This window comes from Ctenopharyngodon idella, chromosome 12 (genome assembly GCF_019924925.1).
Source record: "Ctenopharyngodon idella isolate HZGC_01 chromosome 12, HZGC01, whole genome shotgun sequence".
In the NCBI taxonomy this organism is placed as follows: Eukaryota; Metazoa; Chordata; class Actinopteri; order Cypriniformes; family Xenocyprididae; genus Ctenopharyngodon; species Ctenopharyngodon idella.
The window spans coordinates 24,933,554-24,958,124 of record NC_067231.1 but is presented as its reverse complement, the minus strand read 5'-3'; the positions used below and the strand labels follow the sequence as shown (position 1 = coordinate 24,958,124).

At 37.1% G+C, this 24,571-nt stretch overlaps 1 protein-coding gene across 1 annotated transcript; it reads right to left on the bottom strand.

The window, feature by feature from the left end:
• Nucleotides 1–358: 358 nt before the first annotated feature.
• Nucleotides 359–24,047, bottom strand: abca5 (ATP-binding cassette, sub-family A (ABC1), member 5). The gene is made up of 39 exons (XM_051913728.1): nt 23,867–24,047; nt 22,484–22,632; nt 20,853–21,042; nt 20,351–20,518; nt 20,076–20,173; nt 19,433–19,659; nt 19,188–19,329; nt 18,310–18,498; nt 17,511–17,658; nt 16,541–16,715; nt 15,616–15,674; nt 15,315–15,425; nt 14,998–15,173; nt 14,049–14,168; nt 13,819–13,957; nt 13,645–13,735; nt 13,414–13,553; nt 12,780–12,899; nt 12,416–12,617; nt 11,393–11,559; nt 11,059–11,186; nt 10,735–10,872; nt 10,528–10,641; nt 10,142–10,312; nt 9,894–10,007; nt 9,492–9,629; nt 9,299–9,364; nt 9,126–9,217; nt 8,058–8,181; nt 7,838–7,955; nt 7,667–7,758; nt 7,377–7,552; nt 5,216–5,291; nt 5,038–5,132; nt 4,765–4,884; nt 4,464–4,616; nt 4,237–4,316; nt 4,098–4,153; nt 359–3,056 (listed from the first exon to the last, which is right to left on the bottom strand). The coding sequence occupies exons 1-39, from the start codon at nt 23,877–23,879 to the stop codon at nt 2,916–2,918; spliced, it is 5,016 nt and encodes a 1,671-aa protein (XP_051769688.1). The 5' UTR covers nt 23,880–24,047; the 3' UTR covers nt 359–2,915.
• Nucleotides 24,048–24,571: the final 524 nt, after the last annotated feature.

Here is a 24,571-nt window from a genome sequence, read left to right as displayed (position 1 = left end):
AATAAGAAAAACAGCATCAGCAGCTGTTAAGTTTTACCCTATTTATTTCAACCCTCATGGTACCCCTTTTTGTGGAACAAAGGGTGAAGAATTACCGTTGGAGATTTAACCACATTTAACGTGGTTAAAAACACTTGAAAAACAGGCTTAAAAAAAAAAAAAAAAAAAAATAATAATAATAATAATAATAATAATAATAATAATAATAATATATTATATATTATATATATATATATAATTATATATATATATATATATATATATATATATATATATATATATATATATATATATATATATATATATATATATATAGTAAAATATAGTAAAATATATGCAACTTATTCACATCCAAAAATTAACATCCTGAATACAATTTATTTTCAAACAGAATCTTTGCATACAAACGGCAGGAAATGGGCACTAGGGGAAGAGAGTGCAAAGCGTTCTAAATGATTATATATTTGTGGCTACATTGTACTGCAAAACACATCTGAGATCACAAGAGAGACAACATTAATATTGCAGTTTGCAATGACACCGTCTACATAATGCATTAATTACTCACACGCACAAGTATTCATATATTGCACTTTGGAGAAAATAAAGGTCTTGGTTAAATAGATGTTAGATAGTGTTCAATATAATCAATCCCATTCCAACCCAGTCCAGCAAAGAATAAACTGGTCAGTGTTAAACATTACAGAAAAATGTTATACATTACTGACATGACAGGCTATATTTGTGCAAAAATTACATTTATCTCCCCCGTGTCTGCCATAATTATTCCATTAAATCCATTTCAATCATAAAGACATATTTTTGTTAATTTAAAAACTACAGATGCTACAGAAGTTGCATTGTGTGTCTCTAAAAGTAGACAATACAAGACAAGAGTTTGATTTGCTGTAAATCAAACTTTGTTAGGAAGATGAAACCAAAAAATAAAATGCATATAGTCCACATAACAACATGCCAACTTGGCATTGGTTACAATTTTTGAGGACCGCTCCACACAACACTATATATACCCTTTCACATTCAACTAGGGTTAAATGTCCAGAAAATTAACAAGTATCTATTTCCAACTGAGTATAATCAGTAAACTTAACTATCTACAACAGATTTGCTCAAGAGTATCCATGAAACATCTAGCAAACATCTTCTTTCAGAAGTTCTACCAACAAGAGAACCAGCACTTGGGGCAGAGTTCTTTATGCCAACAACGTACGGTTCTGCATCACCTTCACTTGGAGCTGGATAAGGAAAAATCTACTGGATAAAGTAAAATGAGTGTAAATTTGCAGAGTTCCGAAATGAAAACACTTTCAGTTGAGAGTAGAATACATTGGCGTAATAGCTTCTTCAACCAACATAAAGAGAAATGAGAAGGGCAGCTCACTCTCGCTAATAAAAAAAAAAAAAAAAAAGCTTTAATTGGTAATACTTTACAATAATATTCTATTAGTAGTTAACATTAGTTAATGTATAGAACCTTATTTTAAAGTATTACCCATTAAGAAGAAGAAGAAAAAAAAAAAAAAAAAATCCCCCCCAAATCAAATACTGTGCCTGTAGTTTACACATTTTTGTAAATGATTTATTTTTGAAAAGTACAGTATTCTCCAGTGCGGCCCTTTGCACTACAGAGAAATCCATTTAGATAGAAAAGATACAAAAGACAGACCCTCTTAAACAAGAAACAACCAACTTAAAAGGAGGCCAAGCTGAATGCTAATCTCATCCTGGTACCCAAAATCTTCCAAAAGTGAAGACTTAAACCACATGGCTCACCATGAAACGTCAGCAAAAAGTATCACTGTACATTCAATGCTCACGGTTCATTAAGCAGTTATTTTCATTTAAAAACAAAATGACAATAAAATAAAAGACCACTCAGCGGTATGCAACTAATATGGAGTGCTACATGGTTTGGTACGGATTGTGAGAAGCTACGTTTAAACTGCTCCTAAAGGAAGGCCACCTGACAACGGGATGGAAAAAGGATGACAGAGAGAAGCTCTTCATCGTCTTGATTTCAACCCACTCGCTTACTGACTGTGAGTGCTTAGCCCTGTTTTTCTTTGGAGAGCTCAGTGTGAAAGCCTGAAACGCGTGCTGGTGTTTGAGAAAGGAGTCTTGGACATCTCCCGGGTGCAGCAGAGACAGAAGAGGCTTCATGCACCTGCAGGGCCGCTTCGCCCTAAAAAGGCTTACAAGAATCGAGAGCAGCCCACTACATGCTGGTAAATCTCAGTGTTTTGCTGCCTGAAGGTTTGCACACAGCCATAATGAGATTCTCCTGTCTGAGAACTTACCTTACAACAGTACACATAGATAATAACGTTATATAGCTATACACACACAGACGCAAGTTTATATTCCATGCTACAGACACCAAAAAGTACTGTTTTGGCGCTGATGTGAGTGAGACTTTGGTACCGCTTCGATAATGTGGAACCTGCTCCATGCAACTAATTTCCCAGTGACTGACGTAGTGTATATAAACAACAGAATGTGAGCACAATGCACAACAACAACAGGTGAAAAGAAGGTATAAGAAGTTACAGAGTGAGAATTTAAAAAATAAAATATCTTCATAAAAAACAAATAACAACAACAACAACAACAACAACAAAAAAAAAAAAAATAACCGCCAAGTCTAGCTCGGCATCTACAGCCGACACGCGAGTCATGTGTCATCATATCTGAGCAAGTGCCAGTACCAGAGCCAAAGCGAGTATCACAGCCCACACATGTATGTGTGCTAGCGGCCACTGGAGTCTCCACACTCTATTGTCCTGTGAGTCCCATTAGTTAATGGCTCTTAAGGCAAAGGACGGCACATGCGGAGTGATAGAGAGAGACAGAGAGAAAAGGGCACAATGCTTCAGGGAAGGCAGGACAGGATTGGCTCATAGCTGGTGCACTATGCTGTCAGCGTGATTGATGGATATAGGGCCGTCCTGTCTCAGTCTCTGCCACTGAAAAGTCGTGCTAAGCGATCCGACTTCCTCTTCCTCGTTCTCCTGCTCTTTAGCAAACTCCATGAAAACCTGCAAAACAGGTACACACTTTCAAATAAATTCAATTAACTATGATCTGGCCATGGCATGTAGACAGACAGGCCACAAAAATCCCAATTGCATTCTCTGGAAATAAGTCTTAAATTCATCTGAGAAGATAAAATCTATTTTTACACTTCACTGGCATAGGCTTGCTGCGGAAGTTGGTGTTACCCGTTTTAATACATAGTGTTTGGATGTACACTGATTACGGTCGGTAACGTCGCTCACTATACACAGAGTACGCATGATCACTGAAGTAAAAAGCGAGTGCGCATTCAAAAGAGATTTCAATACCCCACATATGATGCCCGTAAATTATAGGGCTACGTTCAGACTGCAGGTAAATGTGGCCCAAATTGCTCACATTTGACTCCGATCTGTTTTTCTCATGACAGTGTGAACAGCACAAACCACACCGAATCTGATCTTTTTAATTCTGATTTGTTCCACTTCCATATGTGGTAGTAAATCCAACGTTTTGCAATGTGACCTCAGTCTGAACAGTCAGTATCGGAATTTATGTGACTTTTACGTCACTCTAGATCAACATTTGTCACAATTCTGCGCTCATGGGAGTCACTTCAAAGATTTTACATACCTTACGTTATTAAGACAGTTGCAAAAGGTAGTCAGTGGAAGGACAGTGATGTGTCAGAACTTAAGTATTACAATGACAGCTCTATGATCTGTTCACACTGGAATCTGATATTGGCCACATTAAATACAACGTGACCAGCTATACAAAAAAAAAAAAAAATCTGAGTTATAAATTGGATCTGCAGTGTGAACGTAGCCACTGATAGCGGCTCCCTGATGCCCGCAAACTATACAATATCTCCCCCCACCCCAGTGTTATTGGTAATACCGGTGTTGCAAGTTTATTTAGCGGTGTGAATTTCCTCACTGTGACATCCCTACACTGGCAGTTTGTAATTAAATAAACCATAATTCAAGGTTTTTTTTGTTTTTTTTCCCCCTCAAATAAATTTTTTTTGCAGTATTTTTAAAAGACATCCAATAGTGACATACTTGTTCAAGGGTTGACTGGGAGAAGTTGTATTCTTCAAAGTTAAAGTTCTGTTTAGCTGTGGAGACAAAGGTGAATGATCAAAATAGTATTTTTAACTCTTCACAAAAACTCTGTGGTTGCTATGGGTACATTTCTTACCACTTTCCAACTGGGCAAAGGACTTGGCTAATGACTTCACATCTTCCATTGGGATTTTATACACCATCAGAGTGGCAAAACTGCAAAGATCCAAGACATGTTTGTTTATATATATAAATCTCTAAATCTCTATGACATTCTACTTTCATGCCATACATTTGCAGTTTAGTGCTTCACTATGATTCAGAGTCCCATTTAATTTCTAATCCAAAGCATACACGTCTCACCTGTCCTGACGAGCAGCATGGGGAAATATCTTCAGGATCTCTTTGTGCAAAAGCGCTACCTGCTGGAGACCTGTGAGGTCCTCCCTGAGATTAATCTCTAGGCTGTAGCCTCTTCCAAACTTTCCCTTCAGGTGCTGAATTGATCCAATACACCTGCAGGGGGCGACATAAAATGTTATATGCTTTATCTGCTTTACTTGCTTGCCCCAAATTCTCAATATGTCTATGTTAAAGCAAGGAACTAACTTGACAATGCTTGTCATTTTTATTTGACACATTTTTATCTGTCCCAGCCTCTCACCTCAGCTGACCAGAAACCATGATGGCCACACGGTCACACACAGCCTCCGCCTCTTCCATGTAGTGGGTGGTCAAAAGGGCCCCTCGCTGTTTGTTCTTAAAGGCAGCACGGATTGCCCTCCTATTGGAATGAACCACTGAAATATTCATTTTTGCAGCCCTCTGTTTTATATCTACACTTTTATTAAATGACTGTTTATCATAGTATGCATCATACAAAAACTAAAACAGTGAACAGAATCCATGGACATTAATGTAGTGTAATAAATTTTACCACATGCGCTGTTTTGATTTGGGATCCATCCCTGTAGATGGTTCGTCCAACAGAACTATCTGAGGATTTCCCAGCATGCTTAGTGCAAAGCACAACTAGCATGAAAAACATAAAAAAAGCCTAAAGTACATGACAAAGTACGATTTTCAATTTTCTATACTATGTGTTTTTGACTTACCTTCCTCTTTAGCCCTGCAGACAAGTTTTTTGCCTGTTTGTAAAGATGATCCTTTAACTCTAGAGCGCTCACAACACTGTAAATACAACACACACACACAAACACTTTAAAAACTGAAAATTACTGTGGTGGTCATACTGTATAATGTGAGGCTGGTGAATTGAGAACTAACTAACTAAATATATATATATATATATATATATATATATATATATATATATATATATATTATATATATATATATATATATATATATATATGCTTAATGGGCAATAAAAATGGCTGAAATGTAACTTTATGCATAACTGCCAGCCTGCATGGAGAGGTTCTTGGGACTCCAGTAGCTTCAAATATCTGTTTGCTGCTTAACAGTGGCTTTTTTTTTTTTTCTTTCTTTTTTTTTTTTTTTTATAGCTGTCCTTTTAATACAATTAATTTGTTTGACAAAACTTCCCTTAATAAGCCTTTATCTGACTGGGTTCTTCTGTGCTCTAAATCACTCACAAATCTATTGACAGTTCAACAACTGTTTTTGTAAAATATTAGTTGTTCTTATGCCTTTGCAAAACATTGCACCATTTCATGCTTTTTATCTTCAGAAAGATCTTTCTTCCTCCCCATATTGCAGGACAACTGTGTCTTGCTTAATGTGGACAAACCCCTTTAAAGGGTTATTTCACCCAAAAATGAAAATAATGTCATTAATTACTCACCCTCATGCTGTTCCACACCCGTAAGACCTTCGTTCATCTTCGGAACACAAATTAAGATATTTTTGTTGAAATCCATGACTTAGTGAGGCCTGCATAGCCAGCAATGACATTTCCTCCTTCAAGATCCATTAATGTACTAAAAACATATTTAACTCAGTTCATGTGAGTACAGTGGTTCAATATTAATATTATAAAGCGACGAGAATATTTTTGGTGCACCAAAAAAAAACAAAATAACGACTTATTTAGTGATGGCCGATTTCAAAACACTGCTTCAGGAAGCTTTGGAGCATAATGAATCAGCGTATGGAATCATGATTCGGATCGCATGTCAAACCGCCAATCTGATGAAATCACGTGACTTTGACGCTCCGAACCGCTGATTCGACACGCTGATTCATTATGCTCCGAAGCTTCCTGAAGCAGTGTTTTGAAATCGGCCATCACTATATAAGTCGTTATTTTGTTTTTTTTGGTGCACCAAAAATATTCTCGTCGCTTTATAATATTAATATTGAACCACTGTACTCACATGAACTGAGTTAAATATGTTTTTAGTACATTAATGGATCTTGAGAGAGGAAATGTCATTGCTGGCTATGCAGGCCCTTACGGAGCCATCGGATTTCAACAAAAATATCTCAATTTGCGTTCCAAAGATTTACGAAGGTCTTACGGGTGTGGAACGGCATGAGGGTGAGTAATAAATGACAGAATTTTCATTTTTGGGTGAACTAACCCTTTAAACATGTTTTCCATTTAAAGACCTGGCAAACTACTTAAATCTGTCTGAGATTGATACCAGTTATGTAAAAAGATATGAGGAAAAAAAAAAAAAAAAAAAAAAAAAAAAGAAAACCTTTCTTTGAAAAACTAAAATCTGAATGTTTATTGTACTAAAACTCTACTGATGTCACTTGCACAATACTTTGGAACACAGTGTATATGCAATGTTTAAACTTTCTGGAGTAAAACATTTGAGGCCAGTAAGATTTTTTTTTTTTTTTTTTTTTTTTAGCAAATTGATCAAAAGTGACAGTAAAGACATTTCTAATGTAACAAAGGATTTTTTATTTCCTTTTCATTTGAACTTAATATTCATTCGAGGAGAAGGAGTAATGATTCAGCTTTGCCATTACTGGAATTAATTATATTTTAAATATATTAAAATGGTACAACTAAACAGTTACTTTAAATTTCATATTTCTTTAAAACAATTTATTTATTTATTTTTTTTATATGTTTTTTTTTTTTTTTTTCAAATAAATGCAGTTTGGTGAGCACAAGAGACTTCTTTCAAAAACATTATATATATATATATATATATATATATATATATATTCTATAATCTCACCAACCTCAAATCTTTGAATGGTAGTATAAGTGTAAAAAGTTAGGATTTAAAAAGAAGAATTTAAAGAAAGAAGATTTAAAAGAAGATTTTGTACCGCTTAATGATGTTTGGGATATCACATTGACGTAGTCCTTTGATGGCAGCATAGATCTCCAGGTGCTCCTGTAGAGTGATTCTAGGCCACAGAGGGTTCACCTGAGGACAGTACCCTATATGCTCCAAGGGGTTCTCCACTGGCTGGAAGTCTGTGCTATAATCTCCCATCAGAATCTGAAAATCAGTATCAAACTAAAGTCAGATCACACTGACCAAGCCTCATGTGTTCAAATAAAAAAAATTTAAAAAAAAAAAAAAACCTTGACACGCGAAAGATTGAGCACAAACCTGTCCAGCATTGGGTTCAGTGTCTCCAGACAGCATGTGCATGATGGTGCTCTTTCCTGCTCCATTTGGTCCCAGCAGACCCAAAACCTCACCTGAGAACAAGTCATTTTTCATTAACATCTGCTTATTCTTTCTATCATTTACAGTACAGCAAATCGAGGAAAATACTACCTTTGCGAACACAGAAGGAGATGTTCTTAGTGGCCACTTTCCTTCTCTTGTTGAGCGAGAAGCCCTCCCTCTTGCCTTTGTACTGTTTCTTGAGGTTACTCACCACCACCAATGGTTTCTGTAAAAAAAAAAAAAAAAAAAAGTTTTATTTCTCCATATTTAATGTTGTTACACAACAATGTGATTTGTGACTAGAGATTTATAAGAAAGTGGGGAGTACCTCCTCACAGCACTGACAAGTCAACGCCTCCTTCACTCGAGCTTTCTCCTTCTGAACATCCTCATCCTCACTCACGTTCTCCTCTGGGTTCCGCTGAGCTTTGCTCTTCGCTTGGGAGGAAATCCTTTAGAACACAGAGACCAAGCTTCATTTCTTAGTGACCTAGGTATTCATAAGGTCTCACTTAAATTAGAACAGTTCACACTATGTGCTTCATAACTACTGCTTGGACTTGGTACTTAAATTGTTTGAACCACATTCTAAATCTAAATCTGCAGGTTTATGAAGGTAAATTTAAGTCTTTAAAACCTTTTTAAGACCCTTTTAAGACTTTTAAGAGGAAGCAATATTGAAAAGTTGTGCATTGGTTTGAAATTATGGTTAATGTTTAAATTATGTGCAAATAATATGCAAATGTTTTCTACTTCATGTACACTAGAGTTCAAAAGTTTGGGGTCAGTAAGACTTTTTAATGTTTTTTTTCCCCCTCTCTTCAGCTCACAAAGGCTGCATTTATTTAATCAAAAATATAGTTAAAGCAATAATATTGTGAAAAATTATTGCAATTTAAAATAGAAGTTTTATATTTGAATACATTTTAAATGTAATTTATTCCTGTGATGGCAAAGCTGAATTTCCAGCATCATTACTCCAGCCTTCAGTGTCACATGATCCTTCAGAAATCATTCTAATATGATGATTTGGTGCTCAGAAAACATTTTGTATTATTCTTAGTGTTGAAAACGGTTGTGTGCTCAATATTTTTGTGGAAACATTGATACAACTTTGAGGATTCTTATTCACCCAAAACTAATGAATGGTAGTTTAACTACAACAAACCAGTAAAATAATTTCATAGCACATCCCTGTTTAAAATGTTAATATTCTGGAACTGTATCAAGGGAAATAAATAAATACATCAATATCTGTATAAAGAATTTTCATGAATCAGGCAAAGCATGAGCTCATAGATGTAATTCAAATGGTCTGTCATTTTATTTCAACAAAGCCTCCTAATTGGAGGCTTTCGTAAAAATGTATTTCGACATTTAGTTTATGAAGTCAGACCTGCAGAGCTGGTCATTTTTCATTGTCTTCCCTCCATATCTGATCTCCAGCCATCTCAGGGTGAAGAGCAGCAGGATACACTGGATGTACGGCTATGGAAACCACAACAAAGATTCAGCATAAAAGACAAAAGTATAACAGACTTTGAGAAAGTAAACTAATATTTAACTTACAGCCACAACAGAGATGAAGAGGTTCTTCCACAGGAAATCATCATGAGGGGACTGAAGGAAGGTGGCCTAGAATAAAAAAAAAAGACACATTTCAACATATATTAGGGTCAATTCCACTTCAGCTGATTGACTGCATTTCATCCATGCTCTCAAACACTGAATCGATGGAGTCCTGTGAGCAGTAAAGTGTTACCATAGTAATGCAGTTAAGGCAGCCCATAAGAGGGTAGAGTGGACTGAAGAAACACAGTGCATTGTGCAGGAGACGAGCGACACCAGCATTTTCATTCACAAGAGCCAGCTGGACTATGGATGCAGAAACCACACACAACTATGGACCAAAAAAACAAAAAAAAAAAAACAAAAAAAAACAAACATTAATACCCTCCTACAGTCACGTTTGAATATGAACGATAGTTTTTAGGGTTTCTACACCCCTGAAACAATGACTTTCCATGACTTTTAGAGCTAGACACTTCAAATATAATAGTTCAAATATAATATATTTTTTAGTTGATTAACTAATCAATTTCAAAATGGCTTGATATTTCCAAGTTTTCCATATGAATATGAAATTATTATTATTATTACTTACCATCATGGAGACTACTGAGAAGAAGTCCCTATTGCTCTGGACTCTGACAAACATGAAGGACACGCAGTATGTGAAGAGAACCATGGCTGGAGAGAAGCCAATCAGACACAGAGCCTGAAAATGGAGAAAAGATAGCAGTCATGTTGTAGTTGCTGTCTTATGTTTTTTAAGCTTAAATAATTATTGTGTTACAAAAAGTCTAGTGACAGCCGATTGCTGTAAGGCTGTAAGGTGAAGCATTTTCTTACCACAGACATGATGTTATGGGAGGTTAGCAGGTTTGTAGAATGAAAGGCGAACAGGGTGCAGGTCATACAGGTTAAGATGAGATAATAGAAAGGAACATCAATAGCTGCCTGACCACACCAGTACGCCGAAGGAACAAGACCAGAGATCCTCAGGGTTGAGCGACACTTCAACTGATAAAAAAAAAAAATACAGGAAAGTCGGACTGGTTGCATTCAATGTAAACACAGTCTTATAACAACTCTGAAATATTAATGTAGGTACATTCTGATAATTCTGAGCTTTTACAGCACCCTCATTAAGGTGATTATGGGTAAGAACACTGACCCTAAACTTTAAAATAAACAGCCAAACCATCACTATATGAAGTTACAATCTATACATGTACCTCTCTGTCTCTTGTGTGGTCCATTGCAAAGTATGCTGGCATCCCAGCAGCCAGCATCCCAAGAATCACAGCCTCAATGTAAACCAGGGCGTAGGACGTCTTATCTGGGATTTGCTAAAATGCAGATAGAATACAGCTATAGACATTTGCAAGAAACAACAGTAGTGTATGTGCAGTGACTTCAGTGTATTGATGCACTGCACTTACATAGTCAAAAGGTTTAGTCCATGTTCTAATTTGTCCAGTGCCGTTAAAGCCCCTGAGGAGGGCGTTGCTGAGCACACTGACAGCCATGGGCAAGGAGTGCACGGTGGTACTGTTAAACGCTAAAATGTAGGTGAAATCCTGGAATTCACACAAAAAGAAAGAGCGAGAGAAAGAAAAGAAAGATTTTGAACAACAGCAATTGTTTAAAATATTTTTCAACAGAAAAATCGTTTTAGGAAAAAAAAACAAAAACACTCAAACTATGGAGTGTAAAAGTGTAGAGAGGTTAACCACTTGTACTGGTAAGAAAATTCCCTCACTCACCTTACCGGATCCTGTCACGTTGATGGCGGCACTGACAGGTGCAGCAGACATGTAGTCTGGTTTTTTCATCATTTCCACTTTAATGTCTTGAGACTCCAGATTGTGGATGAACCCTGACAGGTCAGAATCTACCGCAACACACATATTTCACATTAACCAATCAATTTTGTATCAAATCAGTTTGAACAACATTACCTTCAAATACCCTCAAACAAGCTTTGCAGGTCAATGCTAATAATAAATTAAAAATAAATAAATAAATACATACATACAAATAAAACAAATAAATAAGAAATAAAATAAATAAATTCTATACATATAAAGTATTACTGACCAGTGGAGTTTTGCACAAGCAGGCTGGTGGTGTATTTATGAGGAGCCTCGTTGCGGCGCAGCAGGTATATAGGTGAAAACAGTCTTTCAGGAGAATGAATCTGAATGTTTCCTGTGGCCACGGACAGAATCAGCATTGCAGACAAGAAAACCAGGAACAGCGTCAAACTGAGCAAAAGAGAAAAGACAAGTGTGACATAGCTATATATAACACCGGAGTCATATGGATAATTAACATACTTATGATTTATTTGTAACCTTTATTTCCCCCCAGACCCCATTAATTGTAATTGTATGGGTTTGAGTATGATCTAGGGTCATGTTCCATATAAATATAAATACCATGCAAAAGTTTGGGCTCAGTAAGATCTTAGAGTTTCACAGACAAGGCTTAAGCTAGTCCTAGACTAAAATGCATGTTTGAGCTGTTTTAACTGAAAGCAACTTGTACTGACATATCTTAAAATATGTCAGAGCCATTGTTTTGTCTCAAGATGCACATCAGTAATGTTTTTTTCTAGGGTATGTTTATAAAAGCTACTTATATGCCCTAATTGAACTAAAGTCTAATTCTGGCTTAACCTAAGCCCTGTCTGTTAAACCGGGCCTAATGTTTTAAAAACAAATCTCTTATGCTCACCACAGGTGAATTTATTTGATCCATAATACAGTAATATTGAATCGAATATATTGAATTATTATTACAATTTAAAATAAGTGTTGTCCATTTTAAGATACACTATGTCCCTGTGATGGCAAAGCTGAATTTCAGCAGCCATTACTCCATTCTTCAGCATCATATGATCACAGCAAAACAACAGCATTTATTTAAAATAGAAATGTTTAGTAACACATCTCTTTACAAATATAATACACGATCACAAGCGCATGTACATCAGCTCTGCTGCAAGAATTAAACAGTACAGGCTTTATTCATACACTCCAATAGAAAAGCATGCAGTGAATGCATGTGTACTACTGAAATGCAAATATGATCTACTAGTACTTATTAGCCTTTGCTCACTTGTATATGAAAGGTTTTCTCTCTCTCTGCAGGTTGAGCATGTGCAGCCAGGCCACAGTCCTAAACTGCTGCCTCCAGAGGGCATGACCGGTTACTGCATCCTGCCTACTGTCTGAAAACGTCAGCAGCCTCTGGTCCGTGTCATCCAGAGAGCATGCGTCTGCCTCTTCTTCCACCTTATCCTGGTTAAACACACTGTAGTCTACCAGTGGGGGAAAAAAAAAAAAAAAAAACACATATATAGAGTGGGTGTTATACATCTTGAGCACTTCACTATGCTGGTTCATTGTAACACAGATCAGTTTTCCCCATTTCATTTTGAAGTGAAATGGTCTGAACCGGTTTAGGTAGGTGGTTTTCTTACCAGCCTGATCCACCTCTGCTTCAGCCTCTAGACGCAAGAATACATCCTCTAATGTTGTCATGGAGACGCCATAGTTAATGACACCCAGGTCAGGTCGACAGTCCAGCTCCGCAAACAGCCCTGGAGTGCAACGTGAGTGAGAGGCAAGAAGAGTTTAGTAACCATAGAAATTGTTAATATTTTTTGAATATGAAGTTCAGACAAAAATAAAAAAAAATTCTGTCATCATTTACTAACCCTAATGTTGTCCCAAACCCATATGACCCATATTGTTTCTTTAACAGAACAAAAAAGGATTTTTGAAGAACATTCAGGTTCATATAATAAGAAAGAAACCTCCCACACCTTGTGCTAGACAAAAGAAAGTAAGTAATACAGGTTTGGAATGACATGAAGGAGAGTACATCAATGTAGTAAACACTTGAAGTAGTAAACGCTTTAAGTAAACACTCAACCAACATCACAGACTTCATATAACACTACAGACAATAAATCTATATAAAATTAAATAAAACTGCCCCAATAAAATGCCAACATAGTCCTGGTAACAGCATGACACAATCTGTTGCTCCGCAGGGCATATGGCAGCATGACACATAGCAGATGGTGACATGAGGGCAAATAGAAGCAAGACCTGGGAAAGTGTCCATGCTCTCGAAAGGCAACGTGAATGTAAGCTCAGCCTCTTGCTGCCTTGACAACTGAGCCTTGGGAACATGATTCTTGACCAGTGATGTGATGTTGTCTACCTCACAGCCTTCAGTCACAGACATTCTACAGGAGGTTTAGAACAACGATGTTAAATGTAGTGATGTCCTGGGTGACAGGAAGAAAATAAAATATGCTTTCTTAAAATAGAACTGACCTAAGATGGTAGCCAACCCCACATTTGGTCTTCAAGTACATAGAGGAGCCAACACATTTCAGTTGTCCTTGAGAGATGACAGCTTTACGATCTGCGTGAGAGAAAACCCACAGAGGTGTGTAAGATTGAGATAGAGATGACTGATGGAAGAGAAGAGAAAAATGAGAAAAGTACCTGCAAGTATATCTGCCTCATCCATGTAATGAGTGCTGAGTACAGTAACTCTGCCTGCTCTACGGCTCTTCAGTAAGGACCAAACCTGGTGCCGAGACACTGGGTCCATACCAGCCGTAGGCTCATCCAGAAGAAGGATCTGATTCATTAGCAAAAAGACATTGAGGGAGGGGGATAAATAAATAAACAACGGATCAAGAAGTCAAAGGTATATGCGGTCAGACATTTACCTTTGGGTCTCCGAGAATTGCTATGCCCACGGAGAGCTTCCTCTTCTGGCCTCCACTCAGGTTCTTCGCCTGGGCGTCCATAATCTTTTCCAAATCCAGATCCTTTAGAACCTTCCTCACCTTTAAAAGAGAGATATTTTAAAACAGAAATGACATCAAAACACAAGGATTAGGCTAACTGGATGGAGCTGAATTTATTGCAGAATTTTTTTTTGTTGTTGTTTTTTTTTTAAATACACTACTGTTCAAAGGTTTGTTGTCAGTTTTTTTTTTTTTTTGAAAAATTAATACTTTTATTCAGTATGGCTGTATTAAATTGATCAAAAGTGACAGTACAGACATTTATAGTGTTACAAAAGATTCTTATTTCAAATAAATGCTGTTGTTCAGAACTTTCTATTCAAAGAATCCTGGGGAAAAAAAGTTCCAGTTTTCACAAAAATATTAAACAGCACAACTGATTTCAACATTGGTAAGAATAAATGTTTTTTGAGCACCAAATCAGCATATTAGAATAATGTCACATGATCCTTCAGAAATCAAAGACTGGAGTAATAATGCTGAAAATTCAGCTTTGCCATCACAAGAACTATATTTGAAAATATATTGAAATAGAAAACAGTTGAATTGTAATAATATTTCACAATATTGCTGTTTTACTGTATTTTTGAGGGAAGAAAAATGCAGCCTTGGTGAAAACAACAAATAATTGTACTGACTTTGAACAGTAGTGTATCTATGGTGAAAAAAACTTCTAGAACCAAAATCACTGAAAAGTGTATGGTCACTGTTGCACTCTATAATAAACGTATTTAAATATACGGGGGGTGGACTTGATGTCAAATCAGCTCTCTTGGTGCGCATAGGTCCTTGGTTTGCTTTTGAACTTCCCATACAATGAGTCAACATGAAGTCAGCTGATGTCTCTAGATCCACTGGGAGTTCCTACCTCACCGTCAATATCAGAGGGCAGGATCCCTTTGATGGCAGCAAAGATCCTCAGGTGTTCCTCTACGGTGAGCACATCAAAGATGATGTTGAACTGGGGGCATATACCAACCAGCTGTTTCATCTCGGCCCCCTCTGCGATCTCCGCCACAGGAGTGCCATAGATGGTTGCCGTGCCTATGCATAAAATCACACAATAAAAAAAAGTGTGTGGCAGCAGTACAATATTTAATCTTTCCTAGGTACTCAGGAAGAGGTAAATGAGTTTATAAAAAAGTAATTTTCAAAAAATTTGCATCTATGCATCACATGTCTGACCTTCTGTAGGGGGGCAGATGCCACACAGGATGTTCATGAGGGTGGATTTCCCTGCTCCACTGTGACCCAGCAGGGCTGTGATCTGACCCTCATAGATGTCAAAAGTCAAACCTTTAGATGACAAGCAGAACACAAAACATTCACCTACACGTCAAAACCAGAAGTCTCTAGTCATAAGAAAACTAGGACCAATCGAGTGTACTATGTGCAATTTAGTCCTAAGATCCATAAATATGGACCAAGAGGATGTATATTGCTCATACATAAGTGCCACGATTTGGATACAGGTGGGAAGTCTTACCTCTCAAAGCCTCCACTTTGGTGTCTTTCTCTCTGTAGACTTTACGGATATTACAGATCCTAACAAGAGTAAAAATATAAACACAGAAAACGTGATGGATATTAAATGGTCATTCTGGCTGCATGCCAGCTCTCTTCAAGGCCAAATCTATACAGGCTTTGAAGGATTTTAACATCAGCTCTAAAAGCTTAGCTCCCTTTCACAAACTGCTCCCTAAATCACTTTGCTGGTCTGATTTCAGAATACCAAGGAACAACATATTTACCAAAAAAAAAAAAAAAAAAAAAAAAAAAAAAAGGATCAAGATTTTTGCAGCTGATACTGACAACCAATTTCTGGTCATCACGATAGGCCAATACTGATCCTTCAAGCTTTATATAAATGAAGTTTAATTATTTCACATCTCAAATGGCTTATAACTCTACCCCAAAAAAAAAAAAAAAAAAAAAAAAAAACCATGGTCTCATTTGCTAGAAAACCTTTCATATTTTGAAGAAAATCGATCTTGATCATGTTTGGAGGTTTTTAAGTTACAACACAGCTGAGAAAACCCCAGAAAAAGTGATGCAATGTAAAGATTTATTTTGTTATTAATCATGCTTGACATAATGACTATCAAAAGTCCAAAAACCTCACCAAAAAATTGATCTGAGTGTTTTACTAAACATAAGAAGGCGGCCCCCACACTTCCACAATCCATGGTTACAATGCAGAACATGGTGCAAAAGCCTCATCTGTGTACGATTTAGATTAGCCTTTTTACGGTTTTACGCCATTACATTGTGATCAAATTGTGAGATCGGCCAAATTTACTAATTACTGAGTCACAAAATGCAATTATCAGCCGATACTGATCTGCAGCCAATTGATCGGAGCACCCCATTAATTAATTAATTAACACCCATTTTACGAGTCAAGTCCGTACCTGATAACCTCTTTGCCTCTAAACTCAGGAGAAACCGCCTCCACTGATTCAGTCACAGGGGTTCCGTTCACCTCGCTCTCGTACACAGAGCTCACCTCCACATAGCGCTTCCTCCGCTTTGACCAATAGGATGGCTGTAGGAAGTACAGCACTGTGCGCCTTGTGCCAAACTCGCCTGAAGGAAGAAATGGTCATTTAAGTGAGAAGCTCACCAAATGCCTCCATCTCAGTGAAATAATGACTAATGTGTATTCTTTAGTGTAGCCACTAAAGAATACACATGAGAATTTTTAAAGAGAAATGTCAAAGGAGCTTGAATTTGTTGCCCTGCCCTATTAGCTTGAACTACGAGAGGTGTCTATTCGCACCTAAGCTTATGCTACTCCTACATCCAACGTCATATGCCGGAACTCAACTCTCGTGTACGTGCAGACGGACGTTACCGGAAGCTAGTGATTATAGTCTATAAAGTTATAAATATGGATATTTTTCTTACAAAGATGCCTCACTTTGCTTCAGAAGGCCTTTATTAACCCCCTGGAGCTGTATGGATTACTTTTTTTTTTTATCTTATAGAGCCAGAATATTTTTTAATACAGCTCCGATTGTGTTTGACTGAAAGAAGAAAGTCATACACACCTTGGATGGTTTGAGGGTGAGAAAATTATGGGATAATTTTCCATTTTTGGGTGAACTATACCTTTAAATAATAAAATATAGCTAAATACCTTAGACGAATGGTGGAAAGTTGGCATATTTTAAAATAATTTGGGTCTTCTTGGGGCCATTTGGTTAAAGTGCATTTTAAATTATCCAAGATCCGAGGCGACTAATATCAGACCCGTCCAGTGTCCAAGGCACTCAAAGTTTTGGACCCACTCGGGTCTCGGGTGGGACCTCAGGTTTTAGGATATAAGTGGACCCGTGAAGACCTCTAGTTTATGCAAAACACTTTGACTCTAGTTGTCACCTGGTAGCACTTGGTCCAGGTAAATGGCTAAAAGCAAGTAGAGAATGCAGTCCAAAAACAGCATGACCATAGGAACATAGAGGGCGTGAGGGCCATTGCCAAGAGAGGAGAACACTGCGCCATCCCCTTGAGCTTCCAGATACACCACCTACACATACAGACAAAAATAGTGCCATAATATACATTTTATTTTATGTATACACTACCACTCAAAAGTTTGGGATCAGTAAGAATTTTTTAAACTTTCTTATGCTCATCAAGGCTGCATTTAATTGATCGAAAATACAGTAAAGACAGTATAATTGTGAAATATTATTACAATTTAAAATAAATGTTTTCCATTTTAATATATTTTTAAAATATAAGCTGAATTTTCAGCATCATTACTCTCTTCTTTACAGTCTTCAATGTCAAATGATCCTTCAGAAATCAATCTAATGTGCCAATTTGGTTGCCAAGAAACAGTTGAAAACAGAGTTACATTTTTTTCAGGATTTTATGAATTGAAATTTCAAAATAACAGCATTTATATTAAAATATTACTTTCAAAAAAAAAAAAAAAAAAAAAAAAAAAAAAAAAAAAACCTACACACATCCCAAATTTTTGAATGTTAGTGTACATAATAAATATATAAAAACAATTAGAACACCTGTATGTGTGGAAAAAGTTCTAGGCTAGAGTAGCACTGAGTTGTTATTCAAATCACCACTGTTCTCATACGCGTTTCTTGGCCAACGGTCCCATAACCTAGGTGATCTTTGTAATACAATGGAGCATGTTTGTGTAAAAGTGTGTTACCTGGGCAATGCCGATAGAGAAGGCGCTGGGAGACAGAAGGCAGAGGAGCCACACGGCTGACTGGGGGAAATCTCTCATCATCACAGTGAAGAGAGACAAACATCCGAACACCACTGTGAGCATGGAACCCACCGTACTCGCAAACTTGGGCTTCTTAAACAAAGGGGTCAACATGAAGGAGAAGAAAATCTGTGGGATAGATAAGTAGAAAGAAAACAGAGACTTTTATAGAAAAGTCAACATAAACTTAAAAAAAAAAAAACAAAACAAAAAAAAACTTAACATTCCTGGTCTTATTGTGTTCAATGCATGTCCTCATTTTTTTAACCCCTAATCAGTCACATAGGCCCCACCTTTCACGATTCAATCAATTCCCAAGGATAAAACCAACATTATTTTGTTATCATTGTATATCTGTTCCATACAGAAATGTCACATTATGGAAATCACCAGCAAATGCAGTTTCACGTTGACTTGGAGAAAAATGCACTTTAATGCTGAGACAACTTTGTGGCTAATGCTTTTTTTTTTTTTTTTTTTTTATGCTGCATGTAAACAGCATATTTTCATAAATATATTCAAGCTTAAATTAAGTGATTTGCATTTTGTCAGATAGTTTTCCAGAACAGTAACACCCCTCTGATGCAAAAGAAAACCAATGCAGCTGAAAGCAATTTAGCCTTGCAAAACGGAAATGAAAACTAATAACATTCAGAATGAGGTTGAAGATTAGCCCGTCATTCACATGACTACTCACTGCGGGCAGAGATGGAGACCTGAGGTCAAATGAGTGCACACTCATTTTAATAGCTTTGCACTCTCTAAAGCTTAGAGTCGAGACCGTCACTGGATGTGATAGAAGGGTTGCTAGGACTTACAGAGGATATTCCATAGAGGAAAATGAGGAGGAAGATGACAAAGAAGTTGCTGTTGGAGAACAGGGGTGTGCAGGTTGCTATAACAGCCATGAGAATGGACATGGTCGTCACTAGTGCGGCATAGAGAAGGCCCCATGAAAGCCTAAAGAAATCAAAAGAGAATTTTACAGACTGACCATTTTTATATTATTTAAACTAGCTATGAATTAAAATGTCATTTCAGGTTCTGCAGTAGACACACTAACCAAAATGCAGAGTCATACAGTCCCATCATGCCCATGGTGTCTTTCAGCCGCTGCTCTTTTTCAGCAGCCACATTGACAATGAGGAAGGACACAAAGGGTGTAAATGCCAGCACTAGGTAGATGGAGATCAGGGCGTGAGGGAACTTCTGGACCTCCACTGAACCTGGATGTCCCATCATCACTGCACGCACTTTTAATTCGTTCCACACCGGACGTTTGGTCTTCATCTGCAGAAAAATGAAGCAGTTATTACTGAAACAAAATGAGCTCAACAGGGACTTCCTATTCCCAATTACAAAAGAACTTTATTTCAAATACATGCTGTTCTTTGCTGATTCATTAAAAGAATCCTCAAAAAAGGTTTCCACAAAAATAAGCAGCATGTTTTCAGGATTGATAATAAGAAGAATATTTCTTAACAACAAACCAGCATATTGGAATTATTTCTGAAGATTTGAGAGATTCTTCAGAAATGAGATTTGGTGGCTTCTAATTTAGAAAAATGTTTCCTACACCATCACTCAAAATCCTTAACTTCTGAATGGAAGTGTATGTTCAGACTTCAGCAGGCAGATGCACACACTGCTTATTAACAGCTACAATGCTTATTACCAATAAATTATTCATCCATGTCATTTCAAACCTGTATAATGGCTGCATCAATGAGAGACTGCAGCCGTACAAATCCAGAATACCAGTAGTTGGCAGCACGGCAGTTGACATAGTTCGTGTAACAGCTTGCTGTGGACCAGAGGAAAAAAAAAAAAAAATCAAGTCATAAGTGCTATTTCTTCAACAGTTTCTTCATTACAGATAAGGTTATAAACTGAATGCCATTTGCATTAAAAAGCAAATTGCCATTTAACCAAAAATGGTGGACACTGTGGATTTATGACATCTGTGTTAATTAATTCTCACTTATGGATTCAGTGAAGTCACTAGGCAGAGGAAGCTGGTTGTATGGGAATCGCAGACGGTACGACATTGAATCCAAGAAGACCACTCCCACATATCCATCAGGTTCATAGAGACTGGCATTCTCCAAGTCTTCCTCAGTGGAGAACATGTCTAATCGCTCATTCATAGCTGAGGAATCAACACCAAGAAACAAATAAAAACCAATGTTCGCAGTACGTGATCTACTTTAACATCAGAGTCAACACTGCCTCGTCATAAATTAGCAAAGCATTCAATAACATACCAAACACACCATGCAATGCTATTTAGTGGTTTGCTTAAAATGAGGAACAGGGCAATTTGATCTACACATAAAAGCTAAAAAAATCTGTGCAATGTTCAAGTCTTGTGTTTTTGTTATGTGTCATATGCCATTTTGTTTAGCTTGTCAAAATAAATAAAACATGGTAAATGGAAACTTTTAAAAATCATTTTTAAAGAAAGACCAATAAATGTGACTTACGCAGTTCCCGTGCCACCTCTTCCATGATGTGATTGGTGATATTGCTGATGGGGGTGTAGCCAAGACCTTTGATTACGAGGTCCCGTTCGTACTCCAGTTCCTTAGTGCTGATACTGCCGTATGAGACATGAGGGTTGAGGGTGCTGATGAGGATCAGGAGGCCCAGGAGGAGCAAAGGCAAGATCAGTTCCTGCAAAGAGAGAAGAGGAACACTTCAAATGTGATAGGGAGACGTGGCAGAAAAAAAAAAAAATACTGGGGAAAGGGGGAGAAAAAAAAAAAAAAAAAAAAAGTAAATCCATACGGTCATGTTTCAAAGCTACAGCTTTTTCTTTACTGCCTTAGGGAGGCTCTAAATACATGAGCGCCAGCGAGGGATCATCCCTCTGGATTTATTTGCTAGACTATGACACGAGTTTAGCTTTTAACATGCCTGGTGGGCGTTCACTACAATGTTTGTTGCAAAAGGTCATGGGAATTTCATTTTAAGACCACACTGAAAAAAAGTCATTGATTACATGATTGCATGTTTTCTGGAATACTAGATTCTGGTTGAAAAAAAAAAAAAAGGGGCTATTACCTCCCTTAAAACAAAGCATTTCTGACTGCTTTCCATAATGGATCATGACAAGCTTCTCTTTACAGAGTCGGTTTAAAAGTACTAGAGTATTGATGACATGAACTACCAATCCATTAACAGCCTTTTCATTCTGAAAGACTCTTATATGGCCCTTCACGAAAAAAACAAACAGGAAGCAGAGAGGCATTAAAAATACATTAAAGAAAAAAAAGTTACCATACATAAAAAATACATGACCATATGAACAGAAGAAAAAAGGGAAACATCTTAACTTGTGGAGGATTTTTCCTTTTCACTTTCCGAATATAAACCTGCTGGGTTGTAAAGAGTCAGCAGAGTGTATGGAAGAGGATTTCATCCAGATGGAGCGGAATTACTACATTACAGTAGTATTAAGACTGCTAAGTCTTGTGATTTTATAAAGCAGCCTGGGTAATTGGGATTTTGCATTGCTCATTTAGCAGATGATTTTATCAAATGTGCATACATACAAATCCTCCTGGAGTAACCTGAGGTAAGTCAACATGAAACAGAATAGTCTTTTCTCCCCTTTTGTGACGCATATCTGAATTAAATGGCTGCCTGAACAAGAACAAATGTAGGGTGGGACTTGATTTTGTCCATTGGGAATTGATCGGATGGTTGTGGTTTGCTACTGCTGTGATGTCATGTGTGAGTGACAGCTTGTCCCACCCTTGAGCCAGTAAACATCATCAGAGAAGAGAAGTTGTTGCAAAAAGGAAGGCAAGTTATTTTAATTAATAAGTACGAAGGCACATGAATAAAAAAAAAAAAAAATGTTGTGCACAGATAAATCATTTATAATAATTACTGCAATATTCGATAAAAAAATAAAAATGGTCAGTTTTGATTTCATGGTGACTTTAACAGATTCAAATGGACACTTCAGGCATTCCTTGAGAAGCATATACTGTAAAAACATCAGTTCAATACCATCGCACAGAATAGACGTGCAAAAGCTTTAATAGTGCAACAGATTTGCACCTACAGGAAGGGAAAAGAAAGCCTGTGAATGACAGATGAAAGGCACCTGGAGACTCTGTTGTTTGGTCCTCCATTTGATCAGCAGGTTTTTGTAGAGCAGGCTCCTCGTCTGATGCCAGACTCCGGCATCTCTTCTGGTTATGGGCTGCATTCTTCCAGCATGCTTCAGCTGACTGGCACATGGATCAGACACAGCTGCAAAACAACACAGAACCTTCTCATTCCAAATCAACAAACGGGCCGTGTGAAGTTTTGTAAGGCCAAATTCAGGGTGTTTCTACTCAACTCATGGTTCATATTTTTTAGTCATAAAAGGTTAGAGATATGACCATTTTTAAACAATCCCATATTTTACCCTGAACTCTTTATCAGTGGAATGCAGTGCATTAACCAAGTACCCCTTCGATATTTATACTTTTCTAATTAATCACAGTGCTACCATTTGGTGGGTCTCTAAAGAAAAACATCCAACAACATTAACGCTGTTCTGTCGATTTAGCATGAAACAAGTTTCACATTAACCGTAACTTAATAAAGTATTGTTTTCGTTTATAAACACTTAAATGTTGCAATCTTAACAGACAATCCTTTTAATGTGAGAATTTCAAGTCTTAACAGTACAGTAGCTCAAAGGGTTTTTTTTTTTAGAATAAAAATAGATTACAGCAGCATAATAATTGATCCTCCATTTACATTAAACGATAGGAAGAAAAGAAAAAGAAAGGATAATAATGAAGTAGAAAGTGACTAATAATTGCATTGCATATTATACTTTATTTTAGGACAGAAGTTTATTCATATTTCTATCAAACCTGTTCTGGGATTAATTTAAAATTCCACAATTATATCAAAATAAAGTTCCATATTTCAGAATAGCTGAATATTTATTTACGTATTATAGTTGTTCCCCCAAAGACAAAAATAATTATGGCATTTTTCCATTTAATATTTAATTCATTAACTATCACAAATAAACATTGCTAGTTTGCAAAGTTTACACATTTTAAGTCTGATAACACGTTGGGAAATGAGAGGACAAAGGTAACTGCAGATAATAACGAATAAGAGATAGGAGCGTGTAAAGAGCGCTAGTGTGCTGTTAACTACCAGGAAAACATAAGGAAAAGAAAAGAAAAAAAAATGTTACTGCGCGTGCAGGAGGTCGCGTGCATCTGTCATGATATGTCGCGCGTGCTCGCGTATGCGCGCGCGGTGCAGGTCAATAACGTCTGGGCTGGGCTTTCGTCCATTTCCCTTTTCTTTAATACAGATTACATACGTGCTCTTCTAATGAACATATTAGAGACAAATGCGCAAGCTGTCGATGAAGTAATGAGTTTTGCTCGCTGCTCTCAGTGTGTAAACACTGACAGCTAACGCTAACTGGCTAACAGCTTTCCCTCAAGCTTAAACAAGGAAGTTCACTTACGTATGAAATACATTAAGACATGTCTTTCCTTTCCTCGGGATTCGCTTTGTTATTCCCAAATAAATAACGTTTAGAAAATAAATAAAAAGGAAGAGATCCAGAGCGGCGTTGACAACACTACTTGCGCCTCTGCTGCCATCAGCCGGACCGACCAGTTAGTCAGCCAATCTGCGCAGCCCTACAAGTTACGAGACTCATGATTTGTTGGAGTCAAGCAAACCAATCGCAGGCCCCTGAACTTGTAGGACTGCGCTGGTTGGTTTTGGGGTTAATGATTGACGTCATCACAACACCTACGACTCCACCTGCCTTTGACCTACAGCTTGACGAATTTATTAATGTGCCCCTAATTCAACTATTATATTATATTATATTATATTATCTGTGATCAATATATGGTTTATTTCACAAATTTATTGTTTAAATTCCTGATTGCCCAATTAATAAATCCCTTGCAATTTCTCAATAGCCTAAACACCCCATGATGCCCACTAGATATTTTGTTATGCTTGCATTGTTTTGCTTGGTGAAAGGAAACAGGAGAAAACTGTTTACACTGAAATATTGACATGTATTCCTGATATCCACTAAGTGGGTGCCAAAAAAAGAAAATATGATACACATTTCAGTGTGCTGACAGTACAGGAATGCAGTCAGGAATGTTGTTTAATGTATAAATGATACAGCACTTTGAGTGATCATGAA